This window comes from Lagopus leucura, unplaced genomic scaffold (genome assembly GCF_019238085.1).
Source record: "Lagopus leucura isolate 7727_CA_CO unplaced genomic scaffold, USGS_WTPT01 Super-Scaffold_100019, whole genome shotgun sequence".
Taxonomy (NCBI): Eukaryota; Metazoa; Chordata; class Aves; order Galliformes; family Phasianidae; genus Lagopus; species Lagopus leucura.
Genome location: NW_024962273.1, coordinates 9,645,543 through 9,670,007, shown reverse-complemented (window position 1 = coordinate 9,670,007; position 24,465 = coordinate 9,645,543). Strand labels below are relative to the sequence as shown.

Genomic DNA, 24,465 nt, shown 5'->3' with positions numbered 1-24,465 from the left:
TTAATGGCATCTAGACACAGCATTTAAATCTCTCTCAGGAAGTGTTAAAAATGCTAAGAACGTTGCTGTGGTAGCAGACATGCTATATTTAGTAAATGAACTCCGAAATATTCTGCTGCATTATTTAAGCATTCCACTATCTTAATAATACTCAAAAGATTTTGTTTTTGTAGAAAAGCATCATCACCATCTAGAGAGCGGGCAACAGCAGAACAAAGAGCTGCCGTTCTAGCGAGGATCCTTCAGGAAGCCCTAAGTTGGAACGTTCATACAGTCAGTGAACATGTTATGAATACTTCTTTTGGAAGTCAGCCCTTGTAACAGCATTAAGCATCTACTGTGACTTTCATTTGAGCTTCAGAAGTGAGGTACGCTTGGGAAACTTGGGCATTGCAAGGTACAGCCTTACATCAGATGAGTAAAAGCACAGCCCTAATTCACATTTACTAAGTAACTGCTCATATTCCTTAAACAGCACCAATACAGCATATTTTGTTTGGAATTCTTTTATTTGGATTATAGCAATTAGTATCACTGGTCAGTAGGCCAAATCCAGGCAGAGAGCACACAATCAGTTTCACAAGGCAACAACACAGACTAGTATTTTAGCATAGAAACCATTTCACCGCATTGCCAAGTAGAAATATCTTCCAAACATGCATAAAATGTTATGCTTAATCTTTCAGAGCTCCACGTAATACCAGATTCCTAAATATACAAAAAATACATTTAACTTATAATAATCTTAGTGAATCAGACTTATAAAATTACAACTTTATTCTTCACAACATAGAAAAAAATACAAAAATGACTGTATATAGTTTTCCCCAAAATTTCACCGAGAAATATACATCAAAGCACATGATTTGATGTATACTCATGACAATTTTAAGATGAAAGATAGGTTTTTAAATGACACTGCAGATTGGTCTACACAGATGCCAACCTTGCTATTGGTAAATAAAAAAAACTTGGATAGAAACATTGCATTGTGAAAAATTACAATTTACCTGCACTGTGGTCTGCATTGTACTGTAATTTACACTATGAACATTTCTACAGTTCCAGTTGTAAGCTCGACACTGGTAAGAACCTTGGTCTTTTAGAGGGTAAGGACTAACTTGGTCAAAGCTGGCATGGTAGAACACAAAGTACCATCAACTGAACCAGTGCACATAACACAAAGACAACCAAAGCAGAAAACATCTGCTGCAGCAGTTTGGTGATGCTGATAGAAAACATGCAAGCCTAGTAAATAGTCTGTGGGGGAGAAAAAGAAAAAACAACTTGTAGATTTGTGACAGAGTACTAACCAAAGCTTTTATTATAAAATTCCCATACTGCATCACAGCTTCAGTAACTGAAGAGGGGAAATTTGCTTATTAAGATGGCAAAAAACACACGTGACCAAAGTCAGTGCTAGGGAAAACCCTAACAATACTAGGGAACCGCACTAGAGCTTGTACCCAGGATCACCTTCCAGTGATTTCCATGGAAGCCCGACATGAGCAAGCACTAAATGTTCCATAGTTCAGCTTTTTCTTTTAGAAGAAAAATGAACTCTTTTTCTCAAAAGGCTAAAGGCAAATTAATAATTTCATTTAAATATTTCATAGTAAAGCTTACTCAGCAAGGAGGCTGGTTGTACAAGCCTCTTCCATATCAGCAGTTCTCTCTGCTTCTCCGTATTGCTCATGCTATCTAATACAGATCTGTACTGCATCTTTCTCATCAATAGAGCTATGAGTTTGTTTCATACAGCAGTATTACACTGCTACCATTTTTTCCCTGGAAATTGGAACTACAAAGTTGAATCCAATCTTGGCTTGACTGTGTCTAAATACAAGAAAAAATGAAGGAGCTGAATACCCACAACATCCAATAACCAGAATCTATCATGAAATCACATTTTTCAGATGACATTCTTCAGAAATGCTGTCACAAACATCTTTGATAGCATGAACAAGCAAAAGGAGATGTTTTGTTCAGATGTGGAAGTTCTAAACAATGAGTTCAGTATAATGCAACATTTCTCAGACAACCAGAGCAAAGAAATACACAGGCTAACAGAGAAATGAATTTGAATTGTTTCATCTTTGAATGCAGAACCCCTCTGAAGTTAAATGTTGCCACAGTATTTTTGCTTACAGCCTACAACTGTCTACAAAAGATTCAAAATAGAAGCAAAGATCATTACTGTCTCTTATCCTCTTCCAGCATCTAATAGTCAGATCTATTTTGAACAGGAAAGTTGTCATATGTCACCAAGTGCTAGGAATGTCCAGCCAGACATTTTGATGGAACCAAAAGGAATGACTGAAAATTGCAGGATTTTGTGTTTTTTTAATTTAATATAGCTCTGACAAATGTGAAGACAAAGAGCAATTGTAAATGTGGCTCTGCATCAGCACTAGAACAAAGAGGCATTGCACTTAGTACTTATTGCCCTACGTTTAGGGAGAACTGCAAGGTGTCACACACAAGTAATTGGGACGCAGATATGGATTGTGCCCAGGGGCAGGTAGGTGCTGGTGGGCATTAAATAGTCACACCTTATTTATGCAGCAAATCCTGATGTTACAAAAGAGAAGTCAGAGATACCCTTGTCTAGTTGTGTAGTAGCTCCAAATGGGCAAGGACAGTACTATTCCACTTTCAATATGTGATACAGCAGTGACCATTAGTTACATTTCCTTTTGCCTTTGATTAGATGTCGGTTCGTTCCCCTGGTCCCTGTGTGCCTTTTAATTTACTGCCCCCTCCCAGTAAACATTTTTGTTCATATTTTGGGCCGCTGCTCACACAGCAGCAGTGGATTCTGCTTCACCACATGGCTCAGTCCTTTCATTTTCTGCTTCGTGTTCCCGAGGGAAGGTTTAGCCTGAGAAACCTGAGCAAGCACCTTGGAAAAATCTGTCTTTCCATGCTTTTCTGCTGTTTCAAAAGAGCAGATAAGGGAAAGCTAGCCCAATCTGTAAAAGCAGCAAGTAACACATGAAATAATCTGCTTTCAAAAATGTACTTGTTATTTAGGGTTTTTACAAGGGCTTTTTTCAGCAGCTGAGTGCCTAGAACTGCCTGTTTGGATGTTCTAGAGTGATGTACATTAATCAGCTAAGAAAAGTCATGTTGAAGAACATGTCCTCAGGTGATTCCACAGTAGACCAAAGAGTTCTTAACACTAAGATGAGTACCACTGAAATAGTGGACAATGACCAGAGATGATAATTTAAAGTCAAAAATGGAGAAGCTGCACCTATTTTGGGGTGACTTGCCTCCTTATATTCTTAGATTAATTACTGATATCACAAGAAATATTACAGTTAGTATTTTTTATTTCTTCAATATTTAAAAAAGCATCCAGGGCTGCAGTACTTCAAGGAGTTTTAATGTTTCAGATAAGCATTATAGCCTCTGAATTAACATTAACATTTGAGTAATCAGCTTAAACAAAATCTTCAAAGAACGCTCTCTGCTCAGACACCCTACTGTTTCAATTCCTAATGAACCACGTTCCCCTCATTTCCCATAATTGCTTTCCTGTTCTTGTTTCCATCACCTTTTAAATACACAACCTACCCTTTTGAATTCAAACACTGCCTGGATTACATTCTCCACTGGAGTCTCTGACAAAATCCTAAAGCATTCCAGAGCATATTGTTTGCTTCCACAGCAATACATACAGTTTCTGGCATGCAGTCAAGCACTTCAAAAAAAAGAGAGGTATCAGTGACACAATCCCAATTCAGGCATTTGGTGTGTACAATTTCATCATTCATACTGTAACCTTCAGGCATCTAATAACAAAAATGAAAACCATTTAGCACAACATTTAATAATGAAAAGTAAAAGGCTACCTGCCAAGCCAGATAAAGTTTAGAAGTTTTCTGAAGCACTGCAAGCTGAAAATTATTTGAATGTTTCACATCGTGGAATTTCAGTGAAATCAGGTTTATTGGTTATTCTTGCTAATTTTTTACCTCTGACAGTTTTATCTTGGTATATTCATTATAAATATGCTGGGTATTGAAAATCTGCAGCATTTTGATGTTTGAAAAGTTCTGAAAAAATTGAAATTACTCCGACTTCTTGTGTTCCTCAGTGTGGGAAAGCACCTTTCGCCTCTGATGTAGCATGTGAAAATACAGCTGGGGAAAGACTGAAGAGAAAACAGACAAAGGAAGAAGTCAGGCTTCTGTGTTGGTGTAACACACACTCACATACTCAAGGTCAGTGATTCTGTTAAAAGAAAATCTGCTTTTCCACTCTGGTCAAATCATCTACTGGCTAAAAACAAGCAATACTGCCCTTAGACTTCAGGTGCTATTTAATTTTTCTTAGAACTACGCCATTTTTAATTAAAGGCAAAATACATTTCATAATTAACTTTGCACATACAAGAAGAATGACAAAAATTCTTGAACTGCATGCATACAACAAAAATAAACTGCTTTGTGGGGAGGAAAAATAAAGCACCATGAGAAATGGAAGTCATCTGAAAGAATGAAATTCACAAATTTGTTTCATATCTTATGATTGCAGTGCCTCTTTTTCAGGATCTAAAAAAACCTTTATACAAACTGTTGCCTCTTGCTTCTCTACCCTCCTGCATAGCTTTCTTCCTCCTATTTCTGTTACATTACACACTATGTTTGCAGAAGAATGAACTAAGGGACGCCAAAAGGCAAAAGCTTCCATCTTTGTGAACAATGTGAAAATAAAACAAGGTCAATATCAACATAGATGACATCAGTTACACTTGCCTAGTGTTTGCCATGAGTGAGACAACCAAAGACTACTTAACTCATATTTTTTTTTTTTAAGGTTAGCATTTTGATATTTAAAGCCAGATAAATGGTAAGATGCAACTATCAAGAACATTAATCTTGTTTTTTAACAATGGATTTAAAACTTGCTTTCTTCATGATGTTAACTTTCCCAAAATTTTTAAGGCCTTCAGTGGGTTCAGAAGACAAACTTCCTGCACAGTTTGCTTTTATGAACAACTGCAATGATTGCGGCTTTTCTTACATCTCTGGAACACAAGAATATCTGCCTGTGGAAAGGTGCCTAAGACTTCTTAAGTCCATGCAGTCAGTTCTCAGACTTAAGTAAGAAACCAATTCACAAGAATTTAAAAAAAGACTGAATTCAGGTTACACAACCAGCAAAGGGTAACAAATTACAAAATACCTGAGACTGCAATTTTAATGGAGAAACAGGGCTAAAATTATTTGAGTTCAGTGTGCTGCCCTCTCATGTGGTCTGTCAGTTGTGATCAAGCAATCTCATAAGAAGTAATTCATATTTGTGTTTATTAGGGGAGGAACAAAAGTTATTGTTCTGGCTCCTTGGAGTTAGTAATACCAGTGCTTTTGGAGGATGGAGACAAATAGCTACACATGCATAAAAAGAATTTCCAGCAGGAAAAAGTTACGAATTTTGATGTCCAAAATAGTTCACAGACAGAGCAAGTGCTTAAAGACTGCCACACTACTGAAATTTAAATCTTAGAATATGATTTGTCACTCAGCATAAGCAACAAGGTTCATACAAACACAGCTACAGAGATAGCTAGCAGCAGTGCCACTGCATTATTTTGCACATTAAACTTCTATTCGCACATCTAAATTGGTTGAAGACCTAATGCTCTTAATCACTAAGCAGCAAAGCCAAACCTTCACCTGTAAAAACATTTACCAAAGACAGTTTCAACTCAAGTTAATTCAACAGAAATGCCTCCCCAGCCATCACTGCAAAAGCAATTCTTATGCCTGAACCACATTTTAAGAAACTGCTTTAAATCTTGTTCTCCTGGAAGTCTGTAAATGGGAGCAAAATGAAGACGTCAGTGTTTGCTAAGTACTACGGTTATTTTATGTATCAAATGTAAGAGAAAAAACACATACTGCTATATTACAAGCATTGCTAGAAACAACTCCTGCATCTTTAACTCCGACTTCTTTCTTTAAATAATGTCCAAAATGAATTTTGCAAAATTATTTGTATACATGCTAATCCCACACTTGCTAGCTTTTTCAGATACTGCTTTTAATATTAAAGAACTAACAAACTTGTACTTACTTGGAATGTAAGAGATCATAACCAGGATCAGGAATGTGTAATAGTCAAAAGAAAAGTTGTACTTATTAGGTAAACTAATGGAATACAAGCCAGACTGCCTGACGAAGGGTAATGCAGCATATATTGTGAGTAATTCACCAGAGACTCCCATTGGATACAATATTATAAACAAAGTGTACCTAGAACAAAACATTTAAGAACAGGATTAAAAGTTGTGACAAAGAACTGAAGTACCACTATGGATATTCAACTTCTAAATCCTTAACTTCGATTTGATTTGAGCATGGCAGTGTATGGACATCAATGCAAGACAAAACACTGACATCAGCAACCACTTTTGAATTATTTAGTTGGGAACATATTATTAAAATAGGGCCAGTCAGTATTAATTAACGAGCTCCACTGCTTCAGGTGCAACCCTCAGATTCAATGGTTACTGGTAAATATTGGTTTACTTACCATAATCGTTTTGTAAATGGTACTGAGTTCTGATAAAGTACTTCCAGCTAACATTTAATACATTCTTAATACAGAAATCTGTTGGAAGGAAGCTAGGAAGTCACTTTCACTAACAGAACAATTACCCTGAGAATGCAACTTGCTCTGCTGCAACTGTGTTACAAGAGAAACACCCACATCAAAACAGAGCTTCAAGACTATTTTTTATTTTTATTTTTTTTTTAAATTGCCACCTACCTGGCCCATTTAATGAGATACGGGAGATGGTTTAACAAGCTAAAGGTGTAAAAAGAGTAACGGATTATCTCTGTGATTGTCCAGGCCACTACAAACAACAGGACACTGTCTTCAGTTTGTACCTGCAAGGAAGAAGCAAAAGCTTAAATACAGAACACAAGTGTTGCTGATTATTCACCAGACATAAACACCCCAAAGAAAGTAATTTCCATGGGCTGCTTTATTGCATCAGTTTAGAAAACAGACTCCAGGAAAAAGCTTAAAAGCAACATTAGTAACGACAGCAAAAAAATCCCTTGTCATGCTCCGTATTTTTCTAGCTGGCTTAAGAATAGCTTTGCTGATCAGATACTGAGAACAGCTTGTAACTTTTCCACTCCTCTACAGTACCAAGTTCTGCTTCAGTCCTGTGATTGCTCAAGTGAGAAACTAGCTCTAAATTCCGAGCAGCAGCAAGGCAGCAATCAGCAGGACACAGACTCAGAGCAGAGAGCCAGCAGCTCAGGTTGCCCCACTTCAGACGAACTCGACAACTACCTGCTGCATCCCTCCCTGCTCCTTCTCCCAGCTTACTGCATGCAACATTGTCCCTTTAAACGTTATGCTCAAGGCACCACTTTGTTTCACAGCTTTACCCCCCTTAGAGCTTGAACTGCAAATGTATGTTAGGGAAACAGTTCCTACTCCCCTCATGTTTTGAAGATTAACCTTCAAAAGCACGTATTTTTAAAATGAACCATTAGATTTGGGAGCATAATTATGAGTTTCAGATGGATAGCACATATGAGGAATTATATAGGGTCACATACCTGCACAATAAACTCCAGAGAGTGAACAATTTTTTTATGCAGCACCCTCCCCACCCAACAGAAGCACGATGTGAATTCTCAGCTGTCTGAGTACCTTCAGCCCAAATTCTGTAGACCGTGGGAACAAAAAGAGCTCAACTACAAGGAGCTGCATTTATTTTTTTCCTCCAACTCTTGAAAAAAGGGAAAAGGAAGTCAGTAGGTGTGGGTGGTACACCCTATTCATCTTGGGCAGAGTACATGTACAAACAAAGGAACAAGAAAATATATGGGCGAGCAGAAACCTTTTAAAAGGAAGGGACTGATCATATACTTGTGTACAAAAAAGTTCACAAGCATTACTCATTAAAAAATCCCTTTGTTACAGAGACCACAGAATCCAAGAAGAATTGTATAAAAATGTTGGAAATCCTGTGAAGTACAATTACCGTTATTCTATATTCTGCTGCGTGGAACAATTAAAGTCACTCTCATTGCATTTTGCATCAAACATACCTCATCCTTTTTCACTTGAAACCGATAATTTCCTTATGTATTAGTCTACCACACAAGACCATAAAAGAACAATATTCAAAACCTATTTGAAGATTTTCAGAGAAGAAACCAAATTTATTTTGCACACTACCTGAGTAACCAGAAAAGGATCCTAACTCTGTTTTGTGGTCTGCTTTACACAGACAACATAGTTCTCAACCTGGAAGTCAGCATCACTTCACAGATGATGCTGTTCCCAAGGAGCAACATGCCTCACAAGCACTCCAGAGCTGCATCTTCTGGTCAGATCAGGACGAGCAGCTCTGTAAGCTAAACTTATGCATCACAGACTTCAACTTGTGCTTTGAAACTCCACTTCTTTCCCTAACTATGGAAGTCAGTAAAACCAACAAATGAAAATTTGTAGCTTGAAGAGGCACACGAAGAAGCAAACAAGAAACTGTTAGGCCAACAGTGACTGATGCACATAGAAGGAGATAGAATTGAAATTGTAGCTGCCAGATGATTGCAGGACTTTTAACACTGCTTTCTCAAGTCTAGTCTTTTCCATCAACCTTAGTATCGGAAATCACTGAAACAGGTCACACCATCAAAAACAAAAGGGTCACTTAACAGGGAATTACAGACCGTGTCTTACAGTTTGTATCCTTACTTAAAGAAGGAGGAACACTGGAAACTGGTAGTTGTTTTGTATAAAAGTGACCTATGAACTTTTCAAACACTTTTCTAATGAAGAGCAAATTGTGCACTTTATCAACACATTTTAACCACATTCCACAGCTCACAATTAAAAAGTATATTTCTTACACGCTAATGGATCTGTTGAAAAACTGTCACTATTAGAGCTTCTCTTTGAGGACTGACAATTTCTCAATACTTTAGATAAAGATGTTTGAGATGTACATTATCAAACTCCTGGGAACTGATTTACAAAACAGTCCCTCAAGAGCCTTATTCATTTAGGCACTGCTAATGCTGCATTTGCATCATTCCTCTTCCAACCTCTATGTAAAGAGGATAATACAGCCAATCAACAGCAGACACTTTTTAAACCACAAATCCCAGGGCTGCCCTCAGAACCCAATTTTTCTTCCTCTACTTTTTCATTCCAGCCTTTGAAGGTGGCATTAGAAAAAGTTTTACACTTTATATACAACTTATTTGTCCAACTCCCTTAATTAGGGGGAATTTTACCACGGGTACAATTTTTGGCATGTGTTTCCAGTTATCATCCAGGGGGCCTTGAACATATTTTAGCTTGCCATCATGACTGCAAGTAACAAACAAAGAGAATTTATAGCCTTTGAAGGTGCAAAACTGAGATTCAGAATTGGGAATCAATGAAATAAAGCCTAAGATGCTTTTACTGTTCTTATGCACGAAAGTTACACACAAGAGTTGAAAGGTATAAGATGTCATAAACCTGGAAATATGGAGAAAGCTAGAGAATTAAGAGTAACAGTCTGGCAAATAGTTTAGTGATAATTTCAGCTAAATACATCATAAAATAGAATGATGAAAACAGCAGCACTGTGCAACAGAGATGCTGAAACACACCTGTCTCCAGAGTCCACAGCTTGGGTTTTGTGGTATATCAGTGAAAAAACATTGCAGCCTCACAAGATGTATAAAGGGCCTGACAGACATTTGTGTTGTACAGAATTACTCAAACTTTACACACATGTAAAGCAGTGATAAATTAGGCATGTCAGCTACGCTCACCAATTTGGTGTCCAGAACTTCCCAGCGTGTGCTTCTTATTTAAATTAAAATGCTCTTCAATCTTAAGTGTAAGTATCCTTTACTACTGATGAAAGATGGCAAGTTTGCAGATGCTGGAGTCTTAATTATCTGCTCAATAAGCTGTACGTGTCTTCCTCACACCGTGCTTTTTGATTGCATTCTAGAAAGGTTCCTACAAATATATACAGTGCTACCTTTGTAACACCATCTTTAAGCCACAGCTAGCACCTTTTCTAATTAGCTGTCAGAACCAGGTGCAACACTGCACTCCTTCTGTGATGGCACCAGATGATCTTACTGTTCACATAAACTCAAAAAGACAACTCTGAACTGAAAGGCAACTTGTTTTCCTCTCCCTGTCTTCTTTCAGCCCTTCATTCCTCATTCTCTTCTCTCTTTCGCAGAGGAAACAGTAATATTCCCCAAACCAATTCCTTTCCAATATAATGACAAAATGCTATTTTCTGGAGTACAGGTGCTGTATTACACACCAGGCCCTGCTCCACTATATTAACAGCTAATTACGTTGGGGAAATAGAGGGAAATCTAATCACTACTCCAAGAAGTGTGCGGTGCTTTAACATTTGCCATGCTTTAACATTTATAATAAATACTGAATTTAACAACACATCAGTCCTAAATTCAACAAAAAGCACAAACATGTTAGTAGCAAGAAGCATGCTTCAAATCACATCAAGTATCTCCAAGTGTATTTGGGCAGAAAGAAGGGATGCAAGACGGATTTTTCTTCTTTAACCTCATTAGATATGAAACAGTCTGAAAAAGCAAGATATTGAACAGCTCTCACTCAAGAAGCCAAGGGAGGAAAACTGAGTTTTATTTTATGAGAACCTCATCATGCAACTGCATAGCTTACAAGTTCCATAAGCTGTGTGAGAATTTAATCCTGGACTTCATCATGGAGCTCACTTGCGCAGGCAGCCCTTTAGAAAGAGTAGAACACGTGTGACATTTGAAATACACCTCCTCAGGAGAGACTGCAGGCTCTCTGCTTAGGGTGAAGACAGACTGATGGGGGAAAGAACATCACCTCTTCACTTGACTTAATACTTCTAAAGTCAGAGGTGAAAAGCTCATCTCAGGGCTCTATCATTCTTATGCCTACTTTCTGAGACATTAAAAAGAGGAACACACAAGACAGTCTCTCTCAAGATTCTAACTAATCACACAAGCATGAGGGAAAAAAACCACATGCAATATTATTGGAATGATCCTTGTTAAAAACTGAATGTTGGGCTAAACTTTCTTGTGTATCTCCTCTCATTTCACTGTTGCTTTTTTTTCTAGTAAAAACGTGGGCATAAGTTTAAAAAAGCCCAACCCACAATCACTTTGCAGACTTATCTAGCATTTATCTCCACCGAGCTGCAGAGAACGGAACGCTTCTATGAGCACCAGAAATGAAATCTGCCAGAACATAAATATTTACATGATTTTGAGCCTCTTGAGAAAAATAACACTCATTCAAGTCGCACAAAACCAAGGTTCCACATGGACAACCTCTGTAACATCACAAAGGGAAGTTAATTATTAGGATCTATAGAGACTTACATTCCTCTGCATACAAATGGTCATTTTGATAACAGATGCTGGAGTAAGGAAGAGAAAGCAGCTTCCCTACTTGGCAAGCAAACTCCTTAGGACATTCTCCATGTCAAGCCACAAAGTATCTTTCATAGGCACACATGACAACACTGGATGTCTGTCCTTCAGTCAGCCATGCTGACTGTGAATCAAGACTGATTTCTTTCCTTAGGGAGACAAAAAGATCAGCTGGCTGCACTAACAGCATAGATGCAGCACATGTGAACTACCACAAAGTATTTATATGACGTGAAGTCAGTCAGCACGATCTGTATCAGTTAAAGCATGTTCACATATTAAAATAGCCATCCACTGGGAATAATGTTGAAGTGATTGCTTCCAGAAGATTCTGCAGACATTAGTGAAAAGTACAGTGATATTTAGTACGGTAAGCAATGTGAAACAACCAGAAACCCAAATCTACACTTGAATGCAAGAAAGACTGACAAGAGACAGAGGGGAGATCATCCTGGAAAAGAGATCATGGAAAACATGTAAGAATTGCCATGAACAAACATTTGAGTAGGAGCTTCCATATGCTGTGGAACAACAAGTAAATCATGTACAGAAGAGACAGTGAGGACACTTTGCTATTGCTCCAGCAAGATCAATACCAGGATGCTGTCCCAAGCCCTGGGGTCCAGATGGCACACTGGGACCTCTTCAACTTGCAGTAAAGACTACAAAAGCTGGGAGAGATTCAAACTTCGGTCTGATTTTCAAGAAAAAAATAAATGTCAATCTTATTCCTTTGATCCACATAAAGTCCATTCCACATAATGTGAAACAACAGAAGACATTTGCAGGAAAACAAGTCAGCAATCAACAAACGCTTTTCAGCATGGGTCATTAGTTATTGTAGTCTACTTTGTAGCATAACTTACCTCTTTTACACTATGTGTTACTGCCCAGGTCAGGAAAACCCTTGACATCACTTGGAAAGCAGTCAGAACAACAGAAGAGGGAACAATGCCTGGAAGATATTTTGCAATTAGTAAATATCCCTGACCATTGGAATGAGGGCGGGGAAATAAAGCACAGCTAAGTCAAAGTCCACTTACTCAAAGTTTTTGGAAGGAAATCATTTTTTCTTTTTTAAATTTGAGTATGAAGCCTGGCCCATGTTGTATTCACACAGCCCAGCACTACACTGTCCCCAGACCAAGACTTTGTATACCAAAATAAAAGTCTGCACATTGCTCATTGCACAACACAGCTGAACGAGGTAGCCTTTGGGACACAATCTCTCAAATACAATCTGATTCATTAAAATAAGCAACAACATAATCTTTGTTACTATGATTCAGAAGGTAAAACCAACAGAGATGTTTTGCAGAGCGTAATACCCCCCAGAGCAGCAAATAAAAAAACCCTCATCTATAAGAAAGGCTGACTAGGAACCAACCAAGCTTATGTCATAATAAGACAAACAAGGTTGTTTTGTTATGGCCAAGACAATGTCAGTCTAAGCCAAAAACACGAGATCAAATGCAATGGCTCACTAGCTACAATTTATGTAAACTGTACTCACCTCTAATTATGAATTGTTCTAAAAAGGTACCCAACAGACAATTTTCAACTTGGCATCTTCAAAACATCTGTCACCTAACACTGTGCATGCCAGAGCAGCTCTTGGCAGACAGAGGGCTCCCCAGCCCAGAACCAAGCAGTAAGCCTTGCTCTGACCCCTGCCACGTACTGCACTAAGCCTCCCACCTTCCACAGAAAATCCTCCAGCTCTGACAAGTTCTCCCTCTTTCCCAGGAAGTTCCCAGTTGAGAACAGGCTGTCTGCATCATGGCTTAAAGGTGGAGCTCTTATACCCCTCCTAACAAAGCAGGCTAAAGCAAAGTCAACCAGCTTATCAGAGGATTACTGGGAAGCAGTTCTGTAGGCACCTGGAACACAGGACTACGTCTCCTGCCATCCACTTGTGTAGAGATGTATTTTAAGACCACGGAAAAAATAATCCAAGGGAATCTTTATACCTTTACGAGTCATCATCTGCAAATAAGGTTCGTTTAAGAAAACAGTAAGGCATTGGTGCTCCAGTGTTTTAGCATTATAGCTTTGGAATTGTAAAATAACATTTTATTTGCAAGTTTTTTGGCTTAGGGTTCTGATGTTTAACTTATCCTTCTTGCCACCTGCTAAACAGTATTTCCAAATCCATCAAAAATAATATTTTTAAAGCAAGTATGGACTATTCAGGTTAAGAACAACAACAAAAAGCAGCAATTGAGATTTAGTAAAATAAAATGGAATTAGAAGGACCACACTGGCTGGCAGCACAGGTAATTCTATGACACATTCCTGTTTGTGACAGTCCTATTAGTCTTAATAGCTCATACCTCTGTTTTTCTGAATGATTACAATGGCTGCATATTCAGACCCTGAATGTTAAGTTCTGTGTTGGAATACCCAGCACTAAAAAAGAACGCACACAGCTCTTTTCTGCTTGGTTAACCTGACAGGAGTCTACAGGCTGCCCTCTACAAGGCAACAATTTCAGAGCAACTGAACTATTGAGGAAGGCAAGAAATACCACATCAAACACAGAATTACGCTGCCCTCTGCTGACAAATTTATGAATATGATTTTAAGTTTTCCAGCAACCACATTTAATTACTCAGAAAAGTCTTTTGCACAAAAAGTCAGTATGAGCTTACAGGTCCTGAAGAACCCTCTAGTATGTCTAAGGCTTATAAGCAAAAAAGCAGCTCTGTAGCTGCATCTTTAGGAAACTTTAATGCTACCTTACTCTTCAAACAGAAGCGAGCAAACATTCACACAGGAGCTCAGGCATTTATATTTAAAATCACAATACCAAGTACCTGAACATAAGACTGTCTTTTTGAGCAGACAGTTGTTCAGAGAAACCAGAGCTAAGCAAAGGCACATGCAAGCACTGCTCCCTTCTACAGCACTGCTCCCTTCTAAAGCACTGCATCTTTGATCTTACTGAGATTTCTATGTTCTCTGTCCTACAATCAAACAATCCAGATGCTAAGGTGAAAATGCTCACTACTGATGACAACTAACCAGAGAAGATGCAACTTTTCCTTCAGACATGAGGCTCTTCAGGCTGACTGACCCACGATATCGCTGCCTACCCCAGGCCACTGACACACAACTACACTCCTGCTACCAAGCTCACAGCGTTAGGTTAGCAAGAATTGTCAACTCAAGTCTTTGGTAATTCTCAGTCTCACAGACACTTCCATTAAAGCATAACTGAATCTGTGATAAAGAGTGATTTCCCTCTACCCAGTTATACAGCACAAGCCTATATGTGCTACAGCATAGGCAAAGCTCAAGTGCCTGGAACGTTGTTGTTTTTATTGGGTTTTAAGTTATTTGCAGCTAGAAATAATGTTTGAGAAAAGACAGTTTGGTACAGAAGATTATAGGATGGAGAGAATGGAGAGTCATGACCTCCTATAAAGCATTTGTAAACTGCTTTAAGAGTTGTAACAGTGGAAGGATGTAGATAAAAAATAGAATGTCAAGTAATATCAAGTGAAAACCTGTTATATGTTACTTTCTTTTCTGTGATTTAACTTGTCAAATATTCAGTTAAAAAAAAAAAAGAATGTACTTCAAGCAAACATTAAAAAGTTGTGTAGGATTTAAACCTGAAAATTCACAGAGCATAATATAGTGCTGAACCACTGCTAAAATTGCTGTTTTCTACAAAAGGAATAAAACTGAACGTTTGCAAGCTTACCAAAGGCACAGTGCAGAATCTAGAACAAAAAGAGAAACTGAAATTACTAACATTTCAAAAGAAGCAATTCAGAAACATTGTCTAATTCTACCATAAGAGCTTTAGATTCCATAGAGGAATTTCAAATATTAAGCCAACTGTTCAGCTCTGCTACCCAAGATAAACAGCAGATAAATAGCAGACCAAAAGGCAACACAGTCAGCGTTTGTGTGATGTACTTGTAGAGTTACATTTACCTCCAAATTACCTTACAAGTGCTAATGAAAAAGCAGGCACCCAGAAAGAACTGTTCACAGGCTGCTTTGTTTCTGCTAAACAAAACACCGATGAGTGTTCTGACGTACCTCTAGCAAAGCTCCAGTTTGGAAGAATTTCAGGGGCTTTTCTATGGAGTAGTAAAGGCTATGGTAGCTACCTTTAGCCAGGTATGCTCGAACTAGCCCAACGGCAATCACAAGCCACCTGAAAGAGAGAACAACGTCTGAGATAAGGAGGCATTAAGTAGAGCATAAATACAAAGAAACCCTTGACGCTTCTCTCAATGCATGGCAGAGCAGCAGATACAGAACTGTGTTGAAATACACCAACTTTTTGCCTACCTTCTGCAACTTTGCAGTGCAACACACAAAACATTCAATAGCTGGATTCTCTGCAAATCTATTAAATTAAATACTATGTTTTTTAAAACATCCTGCAGCATCAACATGATGACAGTATCTTTAATACCCAGGTTTACTTTTTAATGAGCTGTATTTTAGTTACAGAAGGTACTCATGAAATTTTAAACAAGATTGGCATCGCATTTTGTTTAGCTTAAGCAGAAAACCATTTACTGTGAGTCAAATCTCTCTCACTATACTATGATTTAAAGAACTAGGACATAAGCAAGCAAGAATCAGAAAGCAACCTTAATGTTTCAGTTCCAAGTAGACCCTTAGGCTTTATGACAGACCATCCATTCATTTCCAAGATGTACTTTATGAGAGTCTTAAATAAGTAACTCCAAGACAACTGGGCCTGCCTATATAACTTCAACTTCATTATGAAGAACATGATCTGCCAGCCCTGCTCACTGACTCCTCAGCTAATATAGGAAGTAAAGCTGAAAATCCTTACTGGCAGTTCCCTGGCTTTTCACTGCCTGGATCTCCCTCAGGCTGCCCTCACCTACTCGGGATACCAGCCCACCTCATTTCCACCTCCTTCCAAAGCCAGAAGTGCTGTTACAAAGGTAGTGCTGAGCCCCTGGGTGTCTCTGCTCACACTGGAGCACCTCACTGGAAGTATTTGCAGACAGAAAGTGCACAACAGCCTTTTACCCTTTGAAAAAGAAAATTGCAGCTGTGATTTTGGAAAGGAATTTCTTCTCATTTCCCAGTAATTTACAGCACTTTAGATGCTTGTAAGTAGCACATTACTTTAGATATTACAAAGTGTATACAAATGTTCTCCCAAATATTATGCTGAGTTACATGAAATGCACTTTAAAGTGCAGATTTTTCAGTAATAAGCAACTCTTGACATCCAAGCTTGTGTTTGTAGGAATGTATGTTAGTACAACCAGCTATTCCATTTCTGCCTGGACTTCTCAGAAGGTAAGCACCAAAGAACAGAAGTCAGAGTGGGGAAGAGATGGGGAGTGAGGAACAAGCTCTTTTTTCTCATAGTAAGAAGCTGTTTCAGCTAAAGTTGTCTCGTGCAACCAAAACAATCATTTGCCAAGTAATTCCCACTGATAATCAGATGAATGTGGTATTTGGACGCAGCGCAAAGCACTACAGCATTAAGGACTCCCTTGCAGCACTGACTGCTCCTCCTTTAGAGCAACAGCGCACAGCAGGCTGTCACTGCTGTGTTCCTCTGATCTTCCCTGCCTATTGAGCAGTGTCACTAAATTGAGCAACTTGTCAGGTTGCACAAGATACGGGTTCCTGTTTGTGCCTGCAGACATCTGCTCTCACCTGAGGAACTCGCTTTGCTCACCTCCTCCATCCTCCCCAGCAGAACTGCTGTTAGCTCACACCAAAGCAGCATCTGCACAACGGTCCGTTTGGGACTGAAGCTCTTAGCACCTCTAGCCCGCTTCTGTGTTTCTTACATAGTTCTCCACTTCCAGTGACAAGGAAAAACAGAAGAGAAGTGGGTGAACACAGTAACACCAACCAAGAAAGAAGCTTGGAGAGAAGTTTAGAAGGGCAAGAAGCCGCTCCAATGCCTCATGGAAGCAAAGCCAGGAGCTCATTTATCCAGACTTTCTCTGACCTGCATCTACCCGATACACCAGCTGCATGTCATTCAGTAACTGCCACATGTGAACTTTAAGCTAGACTTCTCATACTCTCCGATTGCCCCAAATTAAGGAAAATGAATATGGCATACACAATTAATGCTTTCAGATGCTCAGACCTGACAAGCAGACATAGTGTTCAGGACCTTAGTTTAATTCCTTAGCTTAGCTTAAAAGTGTGCCAACTTCACCAAAGTACTGCTTTGTTAATGCAAAAAGAGAACATGGCAAAGCTACAGACAGAGCCTGCAAAGGGGAGAGTGCACTGTGACTCCCAGCAACTGCTCACAGCAAAGCTCCCAACCCAGAGCGCTCCTTGCTCAGCACTGACAACATCAACCGGCAAATTCTAAAGCTGCTGTATTAAGACTGATTTTGCTGAGTGAAATCCTTCTGAAATTCATTGTTTGTATCACTGTCAGTTACTTCTGCCCACAAGTACAGTCAGCTATGGCACTCAACTACAAATAAGTGACACCGACATGTTTTAAGCAACTTATCCAACATATGCACACTAACCAACAGTGGGAGCCCACTCCCAGCACTCAGAGATTTCAGTCAGCCATGGCTTTTAGGAAATAATCTCTATTCTGCAGCTATGCTTCCAGAATGAGATCGGGTGCCAGGCTGGGCACAGGAGCTCTGCTTCATGTGGCGACAGGACAACAGCACTGACTGAAAGCAAAGCTGCTGTGTGTTTTACAGCACCGCTTCATCCTCTGCGCCTCTCAGAGATGTCAGTGCTTTCATTTCATGGTTCTCCAACACAATGCAGTGTAGGGAGCTCAGCCTGAGTGTTCCAACTGACACAGGGAAGTCAGCAACTACTGCCATCACCTGTGCAGGGATCTCACAGGGAGAAAGGAGCTTCTGCAATCGACTCCTGGAAAACAACCTTATTATGTGACAACAGGGAGCCAATATGGATCTATGGCACTTCATTCTGGTTTCCAACACCTGGATTTGTTTTCATTTTTTTTTTCTCCCAAGGAAGTGTTAGCTTGCTACAATCAGGAGCTCTCCTGCCACAGTAAAAGGTCACGATGCTGAAAAAAACCTTTCCATTCCTACTGCAAGGTTTCATCTCAGATTTGTGAGATTTTTTGATAGATTTTGATTTTTTTGATTGATTTTTTTTTGGTAAGGCAAGTATCTGTACACCAACAGACAAGTAAGTGTGTTCAGTTCAGAGAAGTGGCCAGAGAGGTTCAATTGTTAATGCTGCACCTTATTGTTCAGGTAATTTAATATTTCTGAGTGATGGGGAAGAAAAAAAGAGATTAAATCGCATCAGACTGGTAGACAATTCTCTCTCTCCCTCTAAGAACCCTGCACACATCACATGGAGCCAGCAGTGCCGTTGCACAACCACACACCTGCTGGGCAAGCACAGCGCTCTGCCCCGCGGTCAGCTTTGCTCCGAAGGAGTGCGATGGCTTCAGAAGCTGGAGCAGCACGAGCTGGCAGCGGTGAGCTGCGGGACGCACCAGCCCCATCCCGGCACATCTCACCAACGTCGTTTTTGCACGCAGCCCCCGGAGCAGCGGGGCCCGGCTCCCGGCCCGCAGCCCTCAGCCAGGGGTGCCGGCTCGCCCCTTTTAAGGCTCTTCTCTCCTCCCACCCGAACCGCCTCCATCTTTCAAAAGTTGATTTCATTGTCATCCAACTTGCGCCGATACTCTACAGCCACTTAAAAACGTAGCGAAGTCCCGTTTGCCGGCCGTTGCTGCCACCGCAGTGCCGAACGCACCCCACCCCGCTCCGCTCCCTCTGCCGCGCGCGGCGCCGCAAGGCGCCAGCAGCATCGCCCCACGGAGGGCCGGGGGAATCCCGGGCACCGGAGCTTCGCCTTTCTTTGCGCTACAGACGCACTGCCCGCGTTAGGGCGCACCTCCGCCGAGAACGGCCGGGCCCACGGCGCGGGCCGAGGAGGACTCGGCGGCGTGCGCGGCTCCGGCCGGGAGCTGGGCCGGGCACCGTACGCGCCCGTTCCGGAGCGGAGCAGCCCGCACCCATGCGAACCTGCCGGGGCTGCGGCCGCTCGGCACGCGCTACGGGACGGCGCTCCGCAGAGCGGCGCGGAGTTAAAGCCTCCCCGGAGCGCAAGGCGGCGGGACTTCTCTCCGCACCAGGACGGCCCCCCGCCCGGCTCCTTACCCCGCCGTCATCACCACGTTGTAAATGACGAGGTAGGCCGTGGCCAGGGCTCCTGGGCCCTTCCTCCGCCTCGGCTGCTGCCCGCCGTAGCCGTTGTCCGCCCGGCTACCGCCACCCGCCGCCGCCATGTTGCGGCGCTCCCGCGGCCTCCCCCCGCTCTCGGCGCACGGCGGGAGCGAGGGGCGGGGTCTTCCCGGCGCCGTGCGCGGAGCCGCCGCCGCCGCCATCTTGGAGGAGGTCCGAGCGGGATCCGAGCCGCGGGCTGCGGGCGGAAGGGTGCCGCTGCCTTTGCGCCTTAAAGCGCAGGTTACAAATCGCGCCCCGCTGGATGAAGCAGGGCGGTGAATTCCTGAGAAATCAGTGGGTTTTGTTTCCAGAATGGTTGGTGAGAGTTTTCGGACAGCGATTTGTTAGCGCCGTGTTCTCAGCCTTCCCAAGAAATATTCCCAGAAATGCTACACAAGAGGCTCACCTATTATTCACAGATACAACTGCAAAATTCGGTGTTGTCACAGCCCGGCACTGCAGAGAGAGCTGTGACAGCCCGTGCCGGTCGCTGCCCGAGCAGACAGAGGCGCTGCAGCAATCCGCCTGCCTTGCACGGAGCTTGCAGGTGTCTCCTCACCCACCCGCTGTGCGCGCTGGCTGCTCGTTACCGACAGGACTCTAATTAGGTCAATTAGGTTTCTGCAAATCCAGAAACTCAACCAGTGAAAACCTGCCCGTTCCAAATCTCCAATGTCGCTTAACAAGACTGAATTTTGTACAACAGGCAAACAAAAAGAATGAAGCGATCCAACCTGTGCAGCATGTTGCATAACCTCTGCTTCTGGGGGTTGTTTCAACCCTACCACACCCAAAGTGTGGCTTCTCTGCAAATATTTTACAAGCTGGACAAGGATTATAGGAAGAGGTAACACCTTTTATGAGACCAATTGGAATAGCTGGCAAAATTAGGGTTGTAAATACATAAAGATGCCTTCTGTTAAGATAGAATAGCCTTTCTCCCGTTCTTCAAACTGACAACAACAACAGCAAAAGGTTAAATACAAGTTGGGATGAATTGCTTAAAGCTGAATTAGGTACTGTATCACACAGTTATGTATCACACCATTTCTGGTTGTGGTTTCATGCAGATGGTAGAAGGGATGTTAACAGGAGGCTACAGAAGGATGGTAAGCTCAGTACATGCTTGGAGAAGAAGAGGCAGTTTATAGCCTGTAGGACTGTTAAAGGAGGAGAGGGAATGGGACATCTTTGTAGTGCCACCAATGCGGAGTTTACAGGCTTTATTACGTACCCAGCACATGCACCTGCAGATCTTGCCATGCCCACGTCCTAGGCGATCAAAGCCGTACCTTTTGCTGCTTTACAGATGTGCCTATCCAAATGGAAATCAGCAGTCAGTGAATAAGCATTCACAAGGTGGTGGTGGAGCCCATCTTGCGAAGATGTTTCAAGGGCTGAAGGTTTGCTCAAGAAACGTATTGCTACAAGCAGGTGTTTCACAATCTTTGCTTTAGGGAGTTTCTATGTGGTTCTGCCAGGTCCATGCTGCCTCAAACTGCATGTTAAAAGAAGTCAGCATAAGAGCAGCACAAGTATACATGCTGAATCCTGTTATCTTTACAATTTCTAGGAACATTGGTATGAATATGTGTCTACTTTTTGACTTTTCAATTTTTTTCTTCTTTTTTTTTTTTTTTTTTTTTTTTTTGCTCCTGCAGACTTCCTGAACTGTAAATTTTCCCATCATAAGGAATTCTTAGCTGTAAGAGAAGAGCAGAGGCACAGTGGCATCGCATCCCATTCGTGTTTGCAGTCACTGTGAGACACGCAGTAACACTGCAGACCTGTAAGTAGTGCCAGCCATGCTGCACCTGATGGCACTTGGGCACAGCAGCCTCCTGCTGCACTCACAAAACAGGGCGAGTGCAGCAGCCCCGCAAAGACTGAGCAGGTTTCACTGTTGTCACCTCACCCATTTCTGTGCCAGGCAGGTGTGAGGACAGGATAGGAAAAGACCGCTGCTGTCGGTTTCCTTCAGCGCTGTGAACACAGTAACGCCTGCAATAGAGTATACAAGTAGTGTGCTTTGTGGTATTATTTATTTAGGAACTGTGAGTAACTACAGCCGTAGCGTTCTCATCTTTGCAATTCTGATGGTTTAACAAACAGGGAAAACATTAGCATATTTTTATTAAGGTACAAAATACACCCCATTGTTGCCTAAAACATTTTAAAACGTGAGAAAAGCTCTGTATGTTCTAAATCAGATTAAAAACCTTTCTGTATAAGGAATCGTGGCAATACTGTGTTTAGTATAACAAGAGTTCTTTATCAATGGAAAAGGAAAAGACATGCTGGCAATCTGAACTTAGCAACAAAGAATAAAGCAATTAAAAACCACTGTGTCATCCACATTAGTTGAGCTTTGAATGCAGAAGAGCAAATCATATGAAACACGTACACAACTCGGTAATATCAAACAACCTAAGGCTGATATTGTACACACCTGTAATAAAGTACACTGCCTACTTAACTGTGAGGACTTAAGGTATTCTTTTGAAGAGGTAACCTTTGAAATTGTTGCACTTTACACACAAAGTGGAAAAGAATCACTTTTGGAATGATACATAAACGTAAGAAAGACATGCTGCTTTTGGATTATGCATATCACCTTACAGCCTCTGATATTACCTCTGAACAGCAACAACAACAAAAAATAAAAAGTGCCAATACTGTGAAAGGAAAGCAAAGTTATTAAGTCTTGAGTGCGTTAACCATTTCTGAAAGAAAGCCTGGGCTTTGGGGTTTTCTGTTTCTTTTTGTTTTTTCTGCATTTTTTAAAAAGGCAACAGCCTTACTGGTGCAGGTTCTAGACAAAACAAGACAGTCAAGCTCATAGGGTACAAATAGGTCCTATATATGTTAAGATTCTTTGGAAACTGCTAAGTATAAAGGAGTTTATAATCCAGATTACTATCTTTTTGGCTACTCCAAAAAATCTGCGGGAGTTTCCAGCTTATCATCAGTTGAAATCTGTTTTGCAATTGCCAAATAAATGCAAGTAAAATTTTAACTAACCTGGGATTCCATTCACACACCTGCATGTCAGAGCCATTCACTGACGGTGCCGTAACCTATGTCTCAGAGCAGCATATATATAAACCAATAGGTCATTATTAAACTGACCAGAGAAAAAAAGAAAAAAGAAAAAAGAAAAAAAGAAAATCACCAAAACAAAACAGAAGATATTCTGTCTTTGTGCTTTCAGTCTGTTTCTTAAGCAGGCGTCTGTAAGCACCCTGACGTGCCGGGTTCTATAAGGGAAAGCTGACAGGGTACCATCAGCTGGTTAAGCACCAGGAGTACCTTAGCAAAGCCCACCGATGTTTCAGCTCAGCCAGCATTAGAGCTGCACCAACAGCAGGGCAGTAAATATCTTGGAACGATGTTTAAACCAGATGAGAAATGAACCGTGGCAGCACACGAATTGCAACACTGGCTGTATCAGACCTTCCCTTATAGGAGGCACTGCTCTGGGAGCAGTTTCTTTGGACTGGAGCGATTCACTGCACGTCTAGCAAATGATTCCTTGTAAAGTAGACCTTAGGGAGCCCACTTAGCTGCAGTTTTGGCTGAGAAAATGATGGTATGGAGCAATGAGCTCAGTAAACAGACCTTTTCTTTAAGAAGCTCAGAATATAATTGTAGACTTGTTTTCCGTACGTTCTAATTTTAAAGATAGACTGGACAACTTACTCAATGACTTGCTTAAATGCTAGTAACTTAATTGCCTGCTGATTTCAATTAATGCCCGTACATAAAGCAAACAGGTATCAACTGATCATGCTGAAAAAACAACCCCTCAAAGACCTATGTATCACACAAGGTGCTTTTGTTAACTTGGTTTTCTGAGCCTTATAAGGAGAGTCTTTAAATATATTTTCTTCTTTTTTTTTTTTTTCTTTGAGCCTTGTTTCATTCTTCCTCCTCCTCTTCATCTTCTTCTCCTTCTCCCTCTTCTTTCTCTTTATCCATTGTTTCCACAAGGAGTTCTGCGGTGCATGTGGCTTCCCCAAGGCTGTTAACAGCTTTGCAGGTGTATTTGGCATCATCGTCCCCACATACTTCAGAAATAGTCAAAGAACAGTTCCCTTCCTCATCATAATCTATCTGGAAGTGACGGGACTCCTTGACAGGCTGATCATCTTTGAACCACATTACCTCAGGGTCAGGATAGCCTGCAATAGCGGAGAGAGACCAGCAATTGCAATAAATGAGTATTAACTCATCTGTCATTACTTTCAACTCCGATTCCACATCTGTGTATGGACATGCTGGTACAGAAATATTTCATTGAGTTTTATGTAAAATAAATGCAAATGACCTGAGGTCTATTTTACTTTACATTTGCCTGAAACAATCTTATTATGAAGAGCAAAAATGGAAGCTAGCTCTGAGGTACAAACTAGATACCACTTACAACTGCTTTTAAAGTGACTGGAGAAAGCTTTTCATACGTCTTGGTCGTCAGCCGGGATGGGACTCGTAATGGTGTATTTGAAGCTTCCCTTGTGCTACAGCTTCTGTGGAACCCGAAGTTCCCAATGCTGACGTTTAGCGTTTTGAGGGGACGGTGTTTGGGGCTACAACTGCAGTTCATTATCCTTCTCGGGCTGCTTTGTATCGGCAGGTCTGAACCTTCCTCCTCCCAGTCTGAGCCTTACACTCCAGCCTGTCCTGTAAGGTGACCGGGGCACTCCTGCTTCCCACTTCCCTTTGTTAGGTTAAGCAAGAGAGTCTGAGAAAAGCGTTTCAGTTATGCAGCTCTACAGGAGTTTCCGAGCCTTTTGTGA

General features: G+C 41.1%; 2 protein-coding genes across 4 annotated transcripts in view; both read right to left on the bottom strand.

Annotated features, from left to right (window-relative positions):
* Window positions 1-490: 490 nt before the first annotated feature.
* Window positions 491-19,732, bottom strand: HACD2 (3-hydroxyacyl-CoA dehydratase 2). Its single transcript, XM_042877707.1, has 7 exons — window positions 19,604-19,732; window positions 15,504-15,621; window positions 15,160-15,178; window positions 12,317-12,405; window positions 6,781-6,902; window positions 6,085-6,263; window positions 491-4,159 (listed from the first exon to the last, which is right to left on the bottom strand). Exons 1-7 carry the CDS (start codon window positions 19,729-19,731, stop codon window positions 4,077-4,079), a joined length of 738 nt encoding a protein of 245 aa, XP_042733641.1. The 5' UTR covers window position 19,732; the 3' UTR covers window positions 491-4,076.
* A 1,962-nt stretch (window positions 19,733-21,694) lies between these two features.
* Window positions 21,695-24,465, bottom strand: part of MYLK (myosin light chain kinase) — a 125,589-nt gene continuing 122,818 nt past the window's right edge. For all 3 annotated transcript variants that reach the window (XM_042877680.1, XM_042877681.1, XM_042877682.1), the window contains one exon: window positions 21,695-23,850. In XM_042877680.1, the coding sequence (XP_042733614.1) occupies window positions 23,588-23,850 (263 nt within the window). In that variant the 3' untranslated portion in view covers window positions 21,695-23,587. The remainder of the gene's footprint in view (window positions 23,851-24,465) is intronic.

Coding starts and splice junctions, on each gene's coding strand:
- HACD2 (XM_042877707.1), bottom strand. CDS start 19,731: ATGGCGGCGGCGGGTGGCGGTAGCCGGGCGGACAACGGCTACGGCGGG. Junction 15,622..19,603: donor AACGTGGTGATGACGGCGGG/GTAAGGAGCCGG, acceptor TCTCTCTTTCAG/GTGGCTTGTGATTGCCGTTG. Junction 6,264..6,780: donor TATCTCATTAAATGGGCCAG/GTAGGTGGCAAT, acceptor GTTTTGTTCTAG/GTACACTTTGTTTATAATAT.